General features: G+C 34.3%; 1 protein-coding gene across 1 annotated transcript; it reads right to left on the reverse strand.

Moving 5' to 3' along the window:
• Nucleotides 1-996: 996 nt before the first annotated feature.
• Nucleotides 997-18,661, reverse strand: LOC135087019 (UDP-N-acetylglucosamine--peptide N-acetylglucosaminyltransferase 110 kDa subunit-like). The gene is made up of 9 exons (XM_063981872.1): nucleotides 18,356-18,661; nucleotides 17,897-18,255; nucleotides 9,596-9,990; nucleotides 7,846-9,086; nucleotides 7,482-7,773; nucleotides 4,939-5,119; nucleotides 3,556-3,660; nucleotides 1,794-1,979; nucleotides 997-1,372 (listed from the first exon to the last, which is right to left on the reverse strand). The coding sequence occupies exons 2-8, from the start codon at nucleotides 18,013-18,015 to the stop codon at nucleotides 1,826-1,828; spliced, it is 2,487 nt and encodes an 828-aa protein (XP_063837942.1). The 5' UTR covers nucleotides 18,016-18,255; nucleotides 18,356-18,661; the 3' UTR covers nucleotides 997-1,372; nucleotides 1,794-1,825.
• Nucleotides 18,662-20,529: the final 1,868 nt, after the last annotated feature.

The following is a 20,529-nucleotide window of genomic DNA, read 5'->3' on the forward strand; positions in this document are numbered from 1 at the left end:
CTTCGGTGACACTAGTACCATCCAATAGTTCAATGATGGAGCTACTGATATTAATTTACATCATTAGTTCCATTTAAAATAGAGCTCGGAATAATGGAACTTGTATCAATTTTGACTTGAATAGTACCATTAACAGTTCCATGATACCAGCCAGATATGGCGATAAAATAAATAAGAGATGAAACTAGGCACTACTCGCATAGGCATACCTATAATACTATAAACCTAGGTTAAACAATATTTTAACACATTTTGCATTAAACCAGACTTACAAAAAAGATGGTGCCTGTATGGAGAGATGCACAGGACAATTAATGTCCTTGAGGATGGCATCACAGTATTAATACAAGAGTCAATAAAAACGAGAGATTTTGTCACGGAAACACAAATGCAACTGTTAGCAAGCGAAACATCTGTCGGTCATTTTTTAGACAAATTGCGATGAGCGTGTGTTAACCATATAAATCAAAATTATAAATAAATAGGTACTTAAATTAGACCAAGATAGAACCAGATCAAGGCTGCAACTACGTACTTACTCGGTTAACGAAAGTGCCCGGAAAGCGCGAGGAATGGCGCCGTGTTGCGAGGAACATCACTCATCGTGATACACAATAATGACCACGAGTCCACGACCACTCTGACAAGTGTTTGTAGTGTGTGAGAAGAAGAATAAATAAATAAATGTTTTGTTGATTAATATTCAATATTTTTATTTTAAAAACTAAGATTTTTTACCTCTATAAGTTTTTGCACGGTCGAAAATTAATTTCGCAAGTGCCAGTTAGTTACCTACATACCTATTATAAAATGGATCAAGTGATAATAAAATTGACATTAGTCTATTGTGTCCAGAAAATAAATGGATGGGACTGGTGTTAAAATTATACAAAATTGACACTAGTTCCATTATTTGGAGCTCCATTTTAAATTGAACTAATGATGCAAATTTATTATCAGTAGTTCCATCATTGAAAGGGGAATGATAATAAAAAATGATATATCTCTGTCTTTATTTTAAAAGTTTTTAATAATGGAATAAAATTTCATTGCGGCACATAACATTAAACACTCATCCCAAAACAATTTCTTGATAATCACATCAACAATGTTCTTATAACTATCATCTAAGACGTTAAAATATTTTAACGCTATACAAGAATGTGCCGATTTAAAATAGATACGATTAAGAAAACTTGAGTTTTATTCATTTGCGCACTTACAATAATGACAATTTTAAAAACTACTTTCATAAAATCGTACTTTTTCTGGACATTGTCTGGACGGAGGACCTATTCGAATATGTAGATGTAGAAGGGGGAAATTATTTCGTTGTCAGAATATTCTTTCCATGTCGCATATCCTCATTTTGCTGAAACAAACAAAGCAATAATGAAATATTATTTTAAGTAATAAAAACAAACCGATCTAACAATTTGCCTACTAAGGAGAAAGGTTAAGTTCTAGAGATTTCTCTGAGCCTACCTATTGGAATTGGGTATTTGCCACCACTCCCCAATAATTCTAAAGCACAACTTTTTGTTAAAGGCATTTCGTTCTTGTCTTAAAAAAATAATGTATTTTAAATTACCTGTGAATTAAGATTTTTGGTTGCATTGTAATTAAAAAAACTAGTTTAATTGAGTTGACAAAATAGTGACGTCACTTTTCCATACAAAATTTATCGGTGATACTCATTTTGACAGTTGTAAAAAGTACGTCAATTGATTAGTGGAGGGGAATACCCTATTAACGAAGTTATTTGGGTACAATAATAAAAATAAGTTGTGTACCTTTTTTCTCGAGACAGTAATCCGTGTAATTTTTAGTAGGCTTTTATATGATCGGGTCGCTCTTCATTCTCATATCGTTTCCACATTTTTTCGTAAAGAGTTTCCAGTCCACGAGCGTAATGTTTGCAATCAAATAGTGTGCTTTCCAAACGGGCTTTAGATACCTTTGCTCTCATATACCTGCAACTAAAATGATAAATCTATTAGTAGTTTTGTGATAGCAACAAGCATCAAAGATATTTCATTTTACGAATGAGCTACTATGATCTCCTTATTGTCCCCTCCAAGTAAGCTAAATATATATTCGCTTCTGTTACAAGTGGCTTCACCGTATAGTCCATCGGTCGACCCCAAACTAGCGTTCTTGGAATTTGAGGCGACAATTTAGCTCAACGGTGTCGGTGTCGGACTGGCTGGCTCAAGATTCAAGGAACGCTGGTTTCAACCCCGTTCTTAGTCTATTGTAGTGATAGTGAACCAATTTGTAACACAAGCATTTAGCTTATCAAGGGGAGTTAACGGGGCTGTTAGTAATGTGAACAATACAAATGACTAATCTTCTAGAATTGTAATCTTGGGCTATTGTCGCCGATATAAAACAACACTTTGAATATAAAAATCCTTTTTTCTTTCTACAAAAGAAAACAGATTATTAGGTACATAATGTTACAATACATTGTAAAACATGATTAATATTTTAGCATTATAAACTGGAGCCATACGTAAATTCCTATCTTTTAAATTTTAAATGAATCATGTGTGGGGGAGTCAAAGATTTCTACGTATCAAAGCAGGCTGTGCTAAACTTTAATTTTATTACGTTACTAGCTTTCCGCCCGCGGCTTCGCGCGCGTGGACTACATTATCTACATATTTTACGGAACCCTATTTTTTTCCAAAATAAAATTTAGCCTATGTTACTCGTGGATAATGTAGCTTTCGAATGGTGAAAGAATTAAAAAAAACGGCCCAGTAGTTTTTGAGCCTATTCATTACAACCAAACAAACAAACAAAGTTTTCCTCCTTATAATATTAGTGTAGATAAAACTTTTGAGTCCGGACGAAACAGAAGGCTTTATTCATTTTTATTCATTGAATAGAACGGTATAATAACACTATTCAAACAACTGCTTACCAAAATTTTAGTAAACAAACGCTCATAATGATTTATGGGTGTTTACCGATAAAACGTAATTTTTTACGTGATTTGCAGTTATTTTTGGTAACATCTACTGTTGTTGTGACACATTTTTTGTTTTGAACAACTTGTTTAGTACAGACAACAAAGCTCAAGCTAAACACTGTGCATCTTAGGTAGGTACTAGTTGAAATTGGAGCCAATGCAACAAAAATGGGTAAGGTAACTTATTTACGAGTACAATGATTATGCAGTCGCCTGTTTTATGATTCGGCAGGAGGCTTAAATCTGAGCAACAACCCCCCAACAACAGGTGTATCCTGTATTCACAAACGATGCTTGCGTAAGTGAAGTAGCAACGCTATGCGAAGTCGAACTCACAGCGTTGAATAGAACTCTGTGATTGGTTCGTGTGAGTCACTCCGCCAGTCAAATTTTACTCAAATTTTGGGTCCCTGTGCGTCCACGGCGTGGACAATGTCTCACAGTGCGCGTGGATTCCACACATACCTTGAGACCTACATACATTGAGTCTTCATAGTAATGTTTGTAAATACGTAAGTTATCTAATTATTAGGTACGAGTAATAATAATAGGTAAAAGGGATTATCATAAAAACTTACTATTGCCTGTCTAGACCTAACTTTACAGCAATATCTTGATATTCCTTTGGACTGTTTGCAATAAGCTCAGAACACCCCAATGTGTTCAATTGTGAAGCAGCAACTCTGAAATCAATCCAAGTAGGTGTAATTTTTCCTCTTCTTAATCTAACTTATGAAAGTAAAGTAGTGAATCAAAATAATTATTCGTGCACGCATGTAACAGAAAAGCATTGAATCAATATACTCGTAAAAAAACATGAATCCACTCATATTTACATGAGCAGTCAATAGGTATTAGTTTATTATTTTTAGTTTATATATTATTTTATTATTATCAATGACAATTGCGGATTATATCCGCAAATGTTGTCATTGATTCTGTTCACAAAAGTGTTAATAATAGGCGCTAAAATTTATATTTGAAGACACATTTAGGCCATGAAGGGTAATATTTCATTTTTAAAAAAGGAATAATCGCAAAAGTCGCTGGCCCAATTCGTGCCAGCAAGAATATTATTTTAAATTTACGATTCTCTATCATTTGGCAATTGTTCTTCAACACAATACTTTGGACGTAGCAGCCAAAGTTGTAAAAATGTGCCCTTTTATTTTTAATGTGTCATGCCTGTGCATTAATCTTATTTATATAATTTGTCCTTTTTTACCTTTTCCTCCTAATTTTATTTTTTTATTTGTTTAATTTACTCATTTAATTTTCCTTTGTAACATTTTGCACTTTTGGAACTTTTTTTTATAATTGTTTTATGATTTTATTGTCTGTATTTCTGTGGTAGGTAATCTGTGTGTTTGTTTTTAATTTTTACGGCGACCCCAGTGCCCCAAAGGTCCTTGCTAAAAATCAGTGTCGTGGCACCTTTAGTGTAACGACTAATGCTGAGCCAGGGACCTTTTTGGCACAGGGCACTCAAATTTTATTTTCTGTTTCAAACTTTTTTTAATTTTATAACGTTTCTTTTTTATTTTTTTATGTATGTTTTATCTTGTATTGTGTATTGTGCCAAATAAACAATATTCTATTCTATTCTATTCTAATAACTACCATAAAATAACATATTGCAATTGAATATTCCAATGGAGTGGTTGTTGTTAACTAGGTCCCTCTACTAAAAATCGCGCGGGTGCACGCGCGGAGTGTTATCGGAAATAAATATGAGCAGTGCACGTGAGATTTTAGCGAAGGCCCTTATTCGTTTAGGCGCTCGTCCATAATTTTCGTATTAGGTTATGAAAATTTGATACGTATACAAAGTAATATTTTAAGATGTCAAATTGATAACCAATCGGTGATAAAACTGCCGTCAGCCCGTAATATTGTGAACGAAATGCTATTGTCCCTAGCGTTGTGTGTGCATGTCTTTTATTGTTAATTTTTGAGGTTACCTTGATGCTAGTGTTTCTCCCGGCAGTGTGACGAGTGGGACTCCTGCCCACAAAACATCCATTGCAGTTGTATGGCCGTTACATAGCGGGGTATCCAAACAAACATCAGCTAACTGCCCTCTACGAACATGTTCTTCTTTGCACGCTATACGAGAAAATACGATTCGACTAGGTGATAACCCTGAAACAAAATAATTACAATGTAACTGAAAAAGTTTATCTTGAAAGGCTTTAAAAATATTATACTTTTTTTCACTTCAGACCAACGATACCCCTGGTAGTAAAGTTTAACGGTACCACCAATCTACGTATAGTGTTGCGAAATACTTTTATAAAATAAAATACGAACCGGCCAAGTGCGAGTCACAAGTTTTCTTTAGACCTATGATTTAGAAATACTTATAATACAACCCGGTTATGTTTTAGGAGAATAACTACATGAAAAGTAAGGATCACACAAGTGTGAAATAAATTCATCGAGTAACGAAATATTGAAAAAACAATGTACCTAATTTGCGTGAAGTGGTACTTTCATCTGATGAACCTATTGAACGATTGTACGAAAATATAAAAAGAAGTTACGAAAACACGGAAATTAATTTCGAAATAGGGGAATATCCTAGGTATGAAGGCGTAGCATTTTCTTCAGGACGCCCGAACAAAATCAGCTCTTGAAACTTCAAAAACTATATGCCGTGATTTGGAAGAAATCGTAATTCCGGGTCAGTGTCATGATTTTATTTTAGCAGACTATTACAGTGATGAAACTAATCAAACCCGAATTATAGTATTTGCTCGAAAGAATGCGACAAGTATTTCCGAATACTGATGAATATTTTTTCAATAGTACATTTTATTCTTGGCCAAAACCCTTTGCTAAAGTTTATAAATTCATGGAGATGTGAGAAGAAGAAGAGAATGGAGATTTTCGCACTCATGTCGGATCGAACTGAAAAGAGTTATCTCATTTTGTACAGTATGATAAAGTAACAAATTTCAGGATAGAACCCACATAAAGTCCACACAATTTACGAAAAAGGTGCAATGAACGCCATCATGGCATTATTTCCATGAGAAAATTTACGAGGCTGCTATTATCATTGGACACGAAACAACAGGCCAAGAGCTTCCTCGTTGTGAATAAAAAAAACATGTGTAAGAAAGTTGCCTTTCTGCTTTAAGATGTACCAAACCTAAGCCAGGCCGAAGACTAGTAGCCTTATCAAGCGTACTACCACTTCTTCCTGCTGAAGAAATTCAAAATGGCGTTGGATACGTTAAGACTGAATCTTTGTCTATGTTTTATACTTTTTACTATTACAGTGATGAAACTAATCAAAAACGAATTATAGTTTATTGCTCGAAAGAATGCGACAAGTAATTCCGAATACTGATGAATATTTTTTCAATAGTACATTTTATTCTTGGCCAAAACCCTTTACTAAAGTTTATAAATTCATGGAGATGTGAGAAGAAGAAGAGAATGGAGATTTTCGCACTCATGTCGGATCGAACTGAAAAGAGTTATCTCATTTTGTACAGTATGATAAAGTAACAAATCTCAGGATAGAACCCACATAAAGTCCACACAAATTACGAAAAAGGTGCAATGAACGCCATCATGGCATTATTTCCATCAGAAAATTTACGAGGCTGCTATTATCATTGGACACGAAACAACAGGCCAAGAGCTTCCTCGTTGTGAATAAAAAAACATGTGTAAGAAAGTTGCCTTTCTGCTTTAAGATGTACCAAACATAAGCCAGGCCGAAGACTAGTAGCCTTAGCAAGCGTACTACCACTTCTTCCTGCTAAAGAAATTCAAAATGGCGTTCAATACGTTATGACTGAATCTTTGTCTATGTTTTATAAGTACTTTTTTACTCTTTTTAATACCATTTTGTTTTAAGTTTTTGAAGTAAGTAATATTTTGATAGCTGTTTGAGCATTTTAAGGAAAATAAACCTTTATTTTATCCAAGGCCTTTTGTTATTTCCACCGGCCCGAGCGTAGATCAACAAATATTTTGGAGTCGTACCACTCGAAAAGTAATAAACTCGTTACTAAAAATACAGTTAAAAAAAATGCGACTATTCAAAGTATTAATAAATATCCACACATTTGAAATGGTCCTTCTAAGAAGCGAAGGAAGGAGCAAAAATGATTAACGATGATTTCATTACCGATGTACAACTACAAATTGTCCATAAAAATATCTCTGTTGGATATGCACTACAAAAATTGCGCACATAGATTAACAGTAGCAGCGCCAAAGATTACAGCTTTTCTAATGTAATATATCTTTTTTCCATTAAATTTTTATTTTTACTTCTTTTCCTTTATTTTCAATCAATGAAAGCATTTTTATTTTATAAAGGTATTTCACAACACGATAGATTGGTGGTACCGTTGGTTAACACTTCAGATCCACCGTACAGTGGTATCGCCAGTAGTATGGTGGGTCTGAGTATTAAACTGTATAGAGATCCACGATACCACCAGGGTTTGAAGTACTTTTTTTTTTGGTCCTTAGAATTACTTACCTGAATTTTGAGCATATTTTTTAACATGAGGTTCTCCAGCAGGAGGAAAACTCAGTAGCCAAAGAACACTGTTTGGCACTAATTTCAAAATGTTAATCCACATTTTCATAACGGATGGATCAATTTTGTATAATTGGTTAAAATTACAGTATATAATTGCGTCGTTCGGAAGACCGTATTGTTTCCGCGATGTAAATATAATATTGTCATATGTCTCTTCACCCGATGCTACTTTTTTGTTACTATGATGTATGGATAGACCATTGTCAATCGTCGCACCATTTACTAGCACCTTAAACAACATAGCAATATAAACCATGCTAAAACGAAAATATACAATTCAGTATACTGCACAAGTTAATACCTGCAATTGTCTAGAATTCATTGTCATTTCCATAACATAACTTGGAATGTTAACTTTTCTTACGATTTCTTCTATAGGTGGCTTTTGTTCATAATGAATAATTTCTTTTTTTTCTTTTACACTAAGAGTTTCTTTAATATTGATATTTTCAGCTGCATTAATTAAAGCTTCATTAAAATCGTACGAGTCATTGTCATTTGTATTAACTTTATAATTGATTTTCAAATGTGGAAACATTTGGTGGTGATCTCCAACAAAATAAGTATGTGGCATGAAAGCAAACTTTTCAGTAAAATCAGTTTTCATTACAAGAGGTGAAGAAATTTCATCCGTTATATAATAATCTATATACTCAGCGCCACTTGTGCCTGGGTACCCAAGCCACATGACTTGAATTGGTGCTGGCTTTAAAGCAAATATTTCATTTCTAGCACCCTTTGTGTAACCATTCATATTTACCAAAATATGAATACCGTCATTATGGATTTTCTTTGCAGCTGCAATATTACATGTAACTTTTGATAAATCATAGAAATGTTCCGACTCTTTCGCTATTTTACTACGGAATGTTGTACCGTCATCTGGGTTTAAAGCGTAGCAAAAGCATTCCACTTTTGATTTTTCATGCAATCCCGGAATTGACTGCATCAAATGTGAAGTAGGATGATTACCAAAATCACTACTTACGTAGCCAACTCGCAATCTTTCACTCCTTTTTTCTTTTTGGTACGAAAAACTTACATGCTCACCCAGCATTTCTACTTTTTCGGCATACAAGTTTGCATGCCTAACAGCTATTTCTTTTCTAGATTTGTTACATAGTGGATATAAAACGGAATGATGTGGATGTACAGAAGATAACTTATCACTCTTTAATTGGTCTTCAACAATTGCAACAATATTATTCATCCGCTCTTCGTAATCGTCCCAATCACAGACTATTTGTAAACAATGAGCCAAACTACAGTAAGCATCGGGAAAATCTGTTTTCAACTCTAAAGCATTCCTGTAAGAATCTATCGCTTCAGTGATGTTTCCCATATCTTTGTGAATGCTTGCTAGATTACAATGAGCATCTGCAAAAGATGGATTGATTTGTATGGCTTTTTTAAAACATACGAGTGCACCCGTAATGTCTTGCAGTTCTCTCAGGGTGTTTCCCATATTACTGTAAGCATCTGCAAATTTTGGTTGAATGTTGATAGCTTGTTTGTAATGTATTAACGCTTCATGTAGTTTACCTGTGAAAAAATATTTTTTTAGACTGCTAAATAAATTAACTTCAGAAAATAATGTTAAACATTCCCCAAAAATTATTAAAAAATATTAGTTTTAGTTCTATCTGTCAAATCAAATACCTGAAGCATTGAAAATGATAAAATTAAATAATAGCAAATAACAGTCTACGGATCGAATTGTTGGAGTGAAGAGTTAAGAGAAAATGTTGGAGATCCCTAAGACATAGTTTGTCTATATGGCTGTAAATTCTAGTTTATTAAACACTATACATAATAATTAACTCTTTATCAGTCTATTCTCGGTTTAAAATGTAATCAGATCGATTCTTAGATTGCATTAAAAAGTAGCTTTCGATTCACATAAATGCTATCAATAATTGTTTTACTCTGCTAGACCTAAAAAATATTTTTTTAACATTTTTTAATAATTTTTAAGACTCACACTACTTCATGTATAACTTCACTACGCACTTAAGTACATACACTAATCTTAGCACAATAATTGTAATTACCTTGCTGCTGCAAAAGCGAGGCTAAATTGCTGTGTGTTGCGGCAAAGTTAGGGAACACTTCCAAAGCCCTCATATATAATTTCGTTGCCTCGGCTATATTGCCCTGTTCTCTCTTAACGTTACCGAGATTGTTGAGTGTATCAACATGTGAGGGGCATAATCGTAAAGCCATGTTATAGCACTCCTCAGCTTCCATGACATGGCCCTTTTCTTTCAGTGCATTAGCCAGATTGCAGTACGCATCTGGGAAATTGGGCTGGAGTTCTATAGCACGGCGATATGTGTCTATAGCTAGGTCGATTAGGCCTTGTTTGTAGTAAATGCACGCAAGGTTTCCGTGTATGAAGCCATTGTTCGGCGTCAGTTTCAGCGAATGCAAATACACCGCTACCGCCCTGGAATAGAAAATAAATTATTCAAATTTGCAATTTGCATGATGTGTGTTGCATTTGAGCGTCTAAATATAGCAGGAGTCGACACAGTTCCTAATCAGGGATTTCTAGTACGTTTCGAACACTGATTGCTGTATTCAAAGCTCTGAAAGATTATTAAATCTCATTTTTATTTATGGACTTGTAACATAAGACTAAGTCCATAAATAAAAATGAGAGTGTATTCAAGCTATCAAAGGGATTTTGACCAGAAAAGACCCTAAGATTTTTTTGCCTTGATCCAAATTATCTTTACCTAGGTTTTTATGAGTATCAGAATATTACAAATAATTGATTCTGAATTATTATAAAAAGCGAAACTTCTAAACTTCAGCGCGTTGCCGACGCAAATCGCACCACAAAACTTAATTCGTAGTTTTCCTATTCACGACAGCCTATTATTCCATCAAATGCGTATTGCGTACATATCCATTATCGAATAAATAAATCGATAGATCAAATTAATAAATAATCAATGGCTTAGTAAGTCATTATCGAATGCGAGTATAGAAAAAAATATCGATATAGAAATGTTATGGTAACGATACGATAACTTTTAATTTACACGTCCCAATTAAAACTTACTCTGCCTCCATTTTAGAACAATGTAATGAGAGTTATGAGAACAATTTAATACCATGCGCCTACACGAGTATCAGTTGTTAGTGGAAGTAAAATTTATAAGTCTATACAGTGTGAGTCACGTTAAAGTGTACATATGAAAATAGATGAAATAATAAAATATAACCGGTGGTTTTTATTACTTTGTATTATTCTCTATCGTATTACCTTCGTAAAACCAAAAATCGCATGTCCCTATCCCTATCATAACGTTTGCAATGATTGTTTGAACTAAGCCTCTCCGGGCGCGCCATTCAACGCTTCGTTAACAACGAAAATGAAAATGGCTCTAGATTTGTAATTTTGATAAAGACAAGTTAGATTTCAAATAAAAACAAAAGATTTCGAAGTAAAATAAGCATTTTAGTTAAAATTAAAATTGTCTCTACCTGTAGCGGAGAATAATGTTGTGGCAGGCCTTTGTTCAAACGATCATAGCAAATGTTGTGATAGGGATAGAGACATGCGATTTTTGGTTTTACAAAGATAATACGATAGAGAATAATACAAAGTAATAAAAACCACCTGTTATAGGGGCATTTTTTTGAGAAATTTATCAAATAACCAAAAAAATACGAATTTTTAAGCAGATTTTTTTCAAAAAGTCTCATTTTTTATTATTTGTTGGCATTTTCTGGGTATTTTATGTATTTTTTCAGTATCGCCTGTTATTTAGCATTATTACTGTTTTTATTTTATCAGGATATACCGCTTAGTTTAAAAGTTATTACGTTTTCTTTACAATAAGTAATTGGAAGAAAAAAAATTCTATAAAAAATTAAAAAAAAAATTCAAAAAAATTTTGACCTCTTTTTTGTCGATAAAAATAGGTCTACTTTTATCTATTTTCATATGTACACTTTAACGTGACTCACACTGTCATTGCAAACGTTGTGATAGGGATAGAGACATGCGATTTTTGGTTTTACGAAGGTAATACGATAGAGAATAATACAAAGTAATAAAAACCACCAGTTATAGGGGCATTTTTTGGAGTATTTTATCAAATAACCAAAAAAATACGAATTTTTAAGCAGATTTTTTTCAAAAAGTATCATTTTTTATTATTTTTTGGCCTTTTTTGTATATTTTATGTATTTTTTTAGTATCGCCTGTTATTTAGCATTATTACTGTTTTTATTTTATCAGGATATACCGCTTAGTTTAAAAGTTATTACGTTTTCTGTACAATAAGTAATTGGAAGAAAAAAAATTCGATAAAAAATTAAAAAAAAATCTCAAAAAATTTTTGACCTCTTTTTTGTCGATAAAAATAGGTCTAGTTTCACCTAATTTCATATGTACACTTTAACGTGACTCACACTGTATAAAAGAAAGTCGTGTTAGACTCCACTTATAACTCAAGAACGGCTGAACCGATTTAGCTGAAAATTGTCAGGGAGGTAGTTTAGAGCCAGGAGAAGGACATAGGATACTTTTTATCCCGTTCGAAATTAAAAAAAAAGTCTGCTTATTATTGCCATTAAGGCGGAACAAAGTTCGCCGGGTCAGCTAGTACTTAATAAGATACAAAAACCTATTCAACACAAATAGGTAGGTACGGTAACTTAATAAGATCTTTACTTAAAAGAAAATACCTACTAGAGTTTGTACTTCATTAAAAAGTTTAATGGTTTTCTCCAGTTTCTAAATTTCTAACTTTGATTCGCAAGATAACGGTTAATACAATGTGTTGGTTTGGAACTTTCGACACGCATTATAAATGTTTTAGAGAGGGCGGTCTCTAATGAGAATAACTTTATTCATTAGAAAAATATTACCCTGCACATTAATATTAATCAGGATCTTAATCATTTTCAGGCAAAAGCTGCGTTGATCCCAAAACATGTTATCTTGTTTGGACGAAAGAGGAATAAACATAGCAGTCTTATAAACATCTTTCGTGGGAGAAATGAATTGTTATTTATGTTATTATTTTTTATCCACAATGAGGAAGCTCATGGCCTGTATCTCACCTGATGGTAAGTGATGATCAGGCCGAAGGTGGAAGACGTGAGCTTCACCCGGAACCACGGAGGTTCCTCAATCCTCAAACTCATCTGTTGCCGTCTGCAGCTTAATGATAATTATATTTTCATAATAAAGATAAACTAAGAACTAAGAATCTACGGTTTACTGAAACAACTTTCAATTAACCCTCGCTGTACGAGGTGGGGTGTGACACACCCCAGTCCTTTAAAAATAGCCACAATTTTAAAAATTTGCAAGTGATGAATTTGAAATTCTCAGTAGCTGGAATTATGACACTGCTGCTTCGATCAGCGTTGCAAAATCAGTCCAGCGGTGACTACCAACTGAGTTACATGCCTTTAAAGTGCGTGTGGGTGTCACACACCCCACCTGGTACGGGACGTTGTTAAAAAGTTTAAAAAAAAATCTAACAGTTTTGGTGTAATTTATATATTTTTAGCTTTGTCAATTGAATAAAATTCAATACAAATATTATTTTTCGTGATTTTTACGGTATTTGAAATTTTCAAGCACTTTTAGTCAAATGAGATGACTTTTAGTGCGAATCTGGAAGTTTAGTACTGAGATCCGAAGATGTATGTGAACATACACTTATGGGCTACAATTTATACTTGGTGATACAATTTATGGGCTACTGAAATGGAATAACATATTTTATAAATAAATAAAATTGTTACGCTCCCATTTTATGCATTGAGCATACTTATTTTCTTTCATAAAAATTGTAGTAAATTGAAAACCGATGATCTAAACAAAGGACATCATCCATTTTGGTCCAAAATCAAAAGTGCCGGCCAAAAAATAAAAGTGCTGTATTATGATAGAATACGTCCGCCTTAGCATTTATTACTATGGCACCAAAGCTGTAGCACCACTGTGCATCGTAGTATTTGAGCTCTAAAAATATATGAAACGACTGACTTTGATCTCAAATACTACGATGCACAGTGGTGCTACAGCTTTGGTGTCATAGTAACAAATACTAAGGCGGACGTATTCTGTCAGAATACAGCACTTTTTTTTTATTGGCCGACATTTTTGATTTTGAACAAAAAATGTATGAATCGTCGATGAATTTTAGATCTCAAATACTCGACGCACAGTGGTGCTACAGCTTTGATGCCATAGTAACAAATGCTAAGGCGGACGTATTCTGTCAGAAGACAGCACTTTTTGTTATTGGCCGACACTTTTGATTTTGAACAAAAAATGTATGAATTGTCGATGAATTTTAGATCTCAAATACTCGACGCATAGTGGTGCTACAGCTTTGGTGCCATAGTAACAAATGCTAAGGCGGACGTATTCTGTCAGAACACAGCACTTTTTTTTTTATTGGCCGACACTTTTGATTTTGAACAAAAAATGTATGAATAATCGATGACTTTTAGATCTCAAATACTCGACGCACAGTGGAGCTACGGCTTTGGTGCCATAGTAACAAATGCTAAGGCAGACGTATTCTGTCAGAATACAGCACTTTCTTTTGTTGGCCGGCACTTTTGATTTTGGACCAAAAATATATGAAACGTGGATGATGTCCTTTATACCCTTCCAGTTTTTAATTTACTTTTAAATTATAAGTAAATACTTGTACTTTGTTAAATAAAAACGGTTGTCATAATTAAAGGCACTAATTAAAAATTATACTTAGGAAACTGATTCCTAAATTACAAGAACAACGGAAATTGTGTCTTTTTGTTTTTTATGATACAAATATTATAATACATATTTTCAGCTCAGAGCATTTCTTAAACCTAATTAGCATACGTAAATAATCAATATTAAATATTAAATTCCACCTAAAAAAATGTTGAATGAAAATTTTATCACTTTGTATATTGGGGTGTGTCATACCCCACCTGGTACGGGACGTAACTTTTAGTCACCTCGTACACGGAGGGTTAAGAATCTGCCATTTATACAAGAAAGTTCCAACAAACAACAATATGCTAGAATCTGCTTTAGTTTGATTGAAGTTTCAAAATACAGGTTTTCTTTAGACATTTTGATTTAGCTTAGCATAAAATATTCTCGTAAATTATCTAATTTTATCGATAAGGTGGATAAGCTGATTTTCTTGATGTTACTAAAAGTTGATCTCTTTTTTAAAAATAAACGAGTAACGAAACGAGTGACAACACTACTCGACAGAGTAATATTAGTACGAGTAGTTGAAAATGCTCAATACAGTATCCTATTGCAAAATTCTTCAGTGTTGCAACTCGATTGTATTAGTTTTCAATCTTCTAGCACTTTCGAGGTCTGCGCAATTTAATTTAAACCATCTATCTGTTCCACTTTTGTATTGGACATCGTAAAGCTCTTTGGATCGTATTGCCGATGTTTTGCACGGCTGTTTTGATAGTATGTGTGTGCTTTGAGTGAGCATCCTCTGGAAAGCATTAAATGTATACTTATCTATTAGTAAAAAGCATAAAACAATTTGTAAAAACAATCTTACCATTTGTAAAAAGATGAAACAAAAATATTTAAAAGTCGGCTTACTCAGTTCTCACAGAGGAACAGCCGTATCTCCGTGTTATTATAATTAAATAAGTTTATAAAATATCATTAGTGCTAGTTACTTTGGTAAAACTCTCTAAAGTTAGGGTCTATAATTTTAGATTTGTAAGGGCTGTAATCAAAAAGTTACAAATTTGACGAGGCGAGGCCTATCGATGGTTACAGGGTTATCCATTGTTTTTGGGACACCCTGCATAGCGTGCGGATTGAGTGAGCACAAAAAAACATTTGTAATTACGGCCCTAACAAATCTTAAACTAAAGACACTTACTTTAGAGAGTTTTTACAAAGTAACGGGAACTGATGATATTTAAAAACTTATAATAATACGGAGATCCGGTTGATCCTCTGAAAGAACTGAGTTAGTCGACTTTTCACTATTTATATTTGGCTTCATCTTTTTACTAATGGTAAGATTGTTTTTACAAATAATTGTTTTAGGCCTTTTACTAATAGATAAGTGTAAATTGAATGCTTTCCAATGGCGTGTCCACACATGCCGCCGGCTTATGCTGCCGGGTTTGCCGCCGGCTTTCAAATGCCTTGCCAGTGTGCCGGCCGTGCCGCCCAGCATATGTAGATGCGCCACAAGGCATGCTCACTCAATGTACAGGAAAGTTATGATGCTCTAATATGAAGTGAAATCGACCTTTTTTCATGTTTCTAATTTATTATATTAAAAAATAATATACTTTCAGACTCTACTCGTACCATGGGTTTTTAACACACAAGTAGGTACCTAGTTATTATTTTTATCGTCAAATAAAAAAAAATAGAAATCTATTTCGATACAGCGACAGAATAGGCCACGTTTATTTTCCAAGATTATTATAGATTCTCAAGGCCTAAAGAATACCTATTCTCGAATATCCTAACGATTGAGGAATTTATAATGGTTGATTGGAACAAATTATTATGTAATTGAAATACGACCAAAGTACATCTGTCGCCATGTATCTATACATAAAATATACGTAATATCGTTATCATAGTATCTGGAACTGCTCAAGAGTTCTACATAGCGGGGCGGATTACGTGTGCTTTCTCAACCCATTTGCCTCCGTATGTATCTTGCTTTCATACACTCTTAATGCTTATGGCCATGGAATCCTTTTTAAAGTAGTCCAAAATAAGCAATTCGGTAGTCATTGAGCTTGAATGTTGTGACCTGAATTAATTATTCTACATGAGCCCTTTAACAAATCGCTGTTTACAGTTGTTTAATAAACTTCATTATTGTTACCATTATCAGTTTGATTAAGAAAGGTGAGTCAAAGTACAATTTATTTTTATGAAAAACGAGACTAAACAACGCTTGATTAATGATATCGATCGGTAAAAAAGTACTTTTCAGCCAGTGTTCAACTGTTATAATGAAATCAGACTATGAAACCTGCGGTAATATTGTAAAAATCGATAGCGTTGATATTTTTTTGTTGCAAACTGTCACCGATTAGGTACAGCTCCATAAATTGGAAAACTTTATAATATGCTGTTTGCATAGGTATAATAATAAATGGAGTGAAAAAAAGATTCTGTGGATATAATAAGATAAGTATAGTTTTTTATTTTGTGTTAAAAGTCTGAGAATGAAGAAGAAGTGAATCAAGATGTCTGCCTCAATTTATTGCTTAAGCAGTTGCCAAACTGTCCCATACACCCTATACCTAATAGCGGATTGACGTGGGTTTGATAATGATGACGATTTTATAAAAAGTTTCAAATTGCCGCTACAGATTACAAGCATTCTCTGGAAAATTCGCTGAGCAACTAATACTAAAATGAATTGTAAATATAACATTCGCACAATATGATAATCTAAGTGGATATGAGTTAGTGGCGTGCTTTCCATTTGTATTAGTAGGGTGTGCCGTCCTGACAGCTGTTTTATTTATTGAAATTAGCTGTTGGAATGCTAGTAATTTCCATTACAGCCTTCCTCGACATAAAACTAGCACCCGGCATGTAATATGAATACGTTTGTATTTATGTATAGTAGTTAACTTTTTTTAGTTACGTTCAAACAGATTTACATTAATTTTGTTATCATACTTAAATTAACAAACATGACATTAAAATTGTGTAAAGTTTTTTCGGATTCTACAAGCAAGCATCCTACGGCAATCTGTACAAGATTGCCATAGGATGATTTGAGACATTTTAACTGACTTGGTGTTTACTGTGTCAGCTAAAATGTTAAATCGATCCCATTACATTTTTAAAATGGCTAAAAAAGAAAAACATAGTAATAAAAGCTAATTAAATTAAAAACATCATACTACATCAGGGTCACCCAAGCCAATTATTATTATTATGGAGTAGCGATGAGGGTGTGTGCTAATCAATGCACTCCGGTCGGTATTACTACGTGGGCACTAATTGTATGCCGGCACGATCTCTGAAGGCTTGTCCTAATTTATTAGTTCAGGAAGACTCGGTCAACGAGTAGAAATAAATTATTAGAACTCGATGGAAATAGGCAGGAAGTGGTTATAAATATTTAAAAGCAAAATAAGGTAGACGAAAGATATGTAAAAAATATTGTATAGTAGTTCAATTTAATGAGCGTAATAAGAAAATTCCAAATCATCAATCGTAAAACGACCACAAACTCTAGCAAAAAAAAAATTGAAACAAAAATCTTAAATAAAGACAAATGAAGCTGATTCTCCGAAATAATTGAAAAACACTGAATTTTGGCAGAGTTGAAATGGTGTTGAAATTGACTAACCTCTTGATTTTATTTTTGAACCAAGTGACACAACCGTTGGAGAATTCCGTTGCCTGCGCCGTGAGTTTGGGCGGCGCGATGTTGATGACGGTGTACACGACGACGCATTGGTAATCCATAACATCGACATGTCCTCAGGGCGCGCAAGGTTGTACTGGCAGCGACCGCGCGATCACGGGAGCATCGCGGAGAGACGCGCGCGCGCCTCTGCCAACTTCCCCAGCCGGGACCGACGCTGCGTCGACGCAAACCGCGGCCTTCGCAAACCGCACGTTTATATTCTCAAATCGCGAACATACTTCACACGATCTATTGGCGACACACACTCCATGCGCGCCCGCTATTAACGCTTTGACGTACTAAAAACATCCACATAAACTTAATTCCATCCAAACTCTTTCTAGACAGTCGCAAATCGCATTCGCTGTGCAAAAATATATTACAATTTAGATAAAATACCTTTAAAAACGATCATTGGTGCACGCGTGAAACGATCAGCTGTTTGGATAAGTCAGCTGTTACGCGACCGTTTATTTTCATATTGTTTACATCGCGACGCGGACTGTCATGCGAGCGCTGGATTCTTTGATGGGGAAGCGATGGATTACATAGTTGATTAGATCCGCGTGATTAAACTTTTAACGGCAAAAAAAATGTTTACGTGTTGCTATAAAAGCGTGCATGTGCGGAACAGTGATATCGATTAGCGTGGGCGGGCGGCAAGCGGTGGAGTCGGTGGCGGCGTCGGGACGCGTCGGGCGCTCGACGCGACTGCGGTCGCTCTGGCCATCCCGCTGGAGGCTGGCCGACATTTGTCGTACTCTAGTCCCCAATGTCATTCCCCTTAATCATAACTAACACGTTAAACACATCCCATTGCCAACTTTGAACTAAACACTAAACAAGCCAACGCGCCAAACTCTACTGCAAGTTGATGAGAACTTTTTGGGCAACTCGCTTGACATTGCTAACCGCTCTCAGTTCCGCAATGCTCTACTGACCTATTTTTGTCCGTATCCTTTAAAATAATTATCCTCTTCGTTTTACTCTTAAATAGGAATAATTTTAACTCCGAATTTCAGCCTATAAATAAACATAAATGAAATTGTATATCGAGTATAATATTGATAATTCGTGTTTTTCTTGTATGAGTAGATAACGCCTTTGTTTGTCTTCTGACATGGTCAATTTTTGTCATATCGTCTCCTAATAATAGCCAGTACCTATCTACTTACAAGAAAATAATAAGGTCCTATTTTTGCCAATATTTGTTAGGCACAGAATATTATATCATCATTTTGAATTGATAGTGACTTTAAACGTTATATATTTTTTTAAATTTTAAAATCATTTAAAAATCCTACCGAAAATAATAATTACGGCATTTATATTGGTTAGTGAAATAAAAGAGGTGGTATCGTAATAGTGATTACAGATAAAATGAGAATCGGGAGAATTTGTGGCATGAATAGTTATTAGTCAACGAGCACGAACTTGTGGTAAACTACAGCCCAGTTCAACTATTTACTACGGTTTGATTTTATGAAATCCGTGGACAATTGTTCATAATCTACAATAACTCAATTCCTGTCACCACCATTTAATAATTTGAAGTATCTCTCTTACTTTTTAAATAAATTTTAAATAAACAACTTGATCTCTCTTACACTTACTTTGACTCTACTCTGACTATGAGATAGTTCCTGAAAATTTTTGTATAGTTTTTTTTTACTGTATTTATTATTAATAATTTAATAAATTATTACCTGAAAATATGTTAAAGATTTTAAATTGATAATGTACCATAATAAGAAAAGGTACTATTAATAGCAGATTGACATTTAACAATCTAAATATATAAAAGGAGAAACTGACTGACTGACTGACAGATCAACGCACAGCCTAAACGGCTAAACGTAGGCACTTGAAATTTGGAAGAGACGTAGTTTAGGTACCATAGAGGTGCACTAAGAAAGGAATTCCCGAAATTCCCACGGGAACGGGAATTAGCGGAAAAATCATTTTGTATGAAAAATCTAAACCGCTTAAGTTAGATGCTTGAAATTTGGTGTGCAGGTACCTTAGTAAACTTAAAGCTTAGGTACAACAGATATCGTAAAATTCCCACGGGAACGGGAGTTAGCGGGAAAAAACATATGTATGAAAAAATCTAAACTGCATAAGATAGACGCTTGAAATTTGGCATGCAGGTACCTTAGTAAACTTAAAGCTTAGTTACAACAGGATATTGCAAAATTCATACGGGAACGGGAGTTAGCGGGAAAAAACATTTGTATGAAAAAAATCTTAACCGCTTAAGATAGATGAAGGGGGTAAAACGGGATCCACGCGTACGAAGTCGCGGGCGGCCGCTAGCTATCATGATCTATCTATCTATATAAATAAAAATGAATTGATGTTCGTTAGTCTGATTATAACTCGAGAATGGCTGGGCCGATTGAGCTGATTTTGGTTTTAAAATGTTTGTCGTAGTCCAGGGTAGGTCTAAACGGTGAGTAAATACGCGCGCGATATTGTTTTTCTGTGACAGACAAAATTCCACGCGGGCGAAGCCGCGGGCGTAAAGCTAGTAGTACATAATTTTCAAAATTCTTCCTTTACAAGACCTGAAT

Source organism: Ostrinia nubilalis, chromosome Z (assembly GCF_963855985.1).
Source record: "Ostrinia nubilalis chromosome Z, ilOstNubi1.1, whole genome shotgun sequence".
Taxonomy (NCBI): domain Eukaryota; kingdom Metazoa; phylum Arthropoda; class Insecta; order Lepidoptera; family Crambidae; genus Ostrinia; species Ostrinia nubilalis.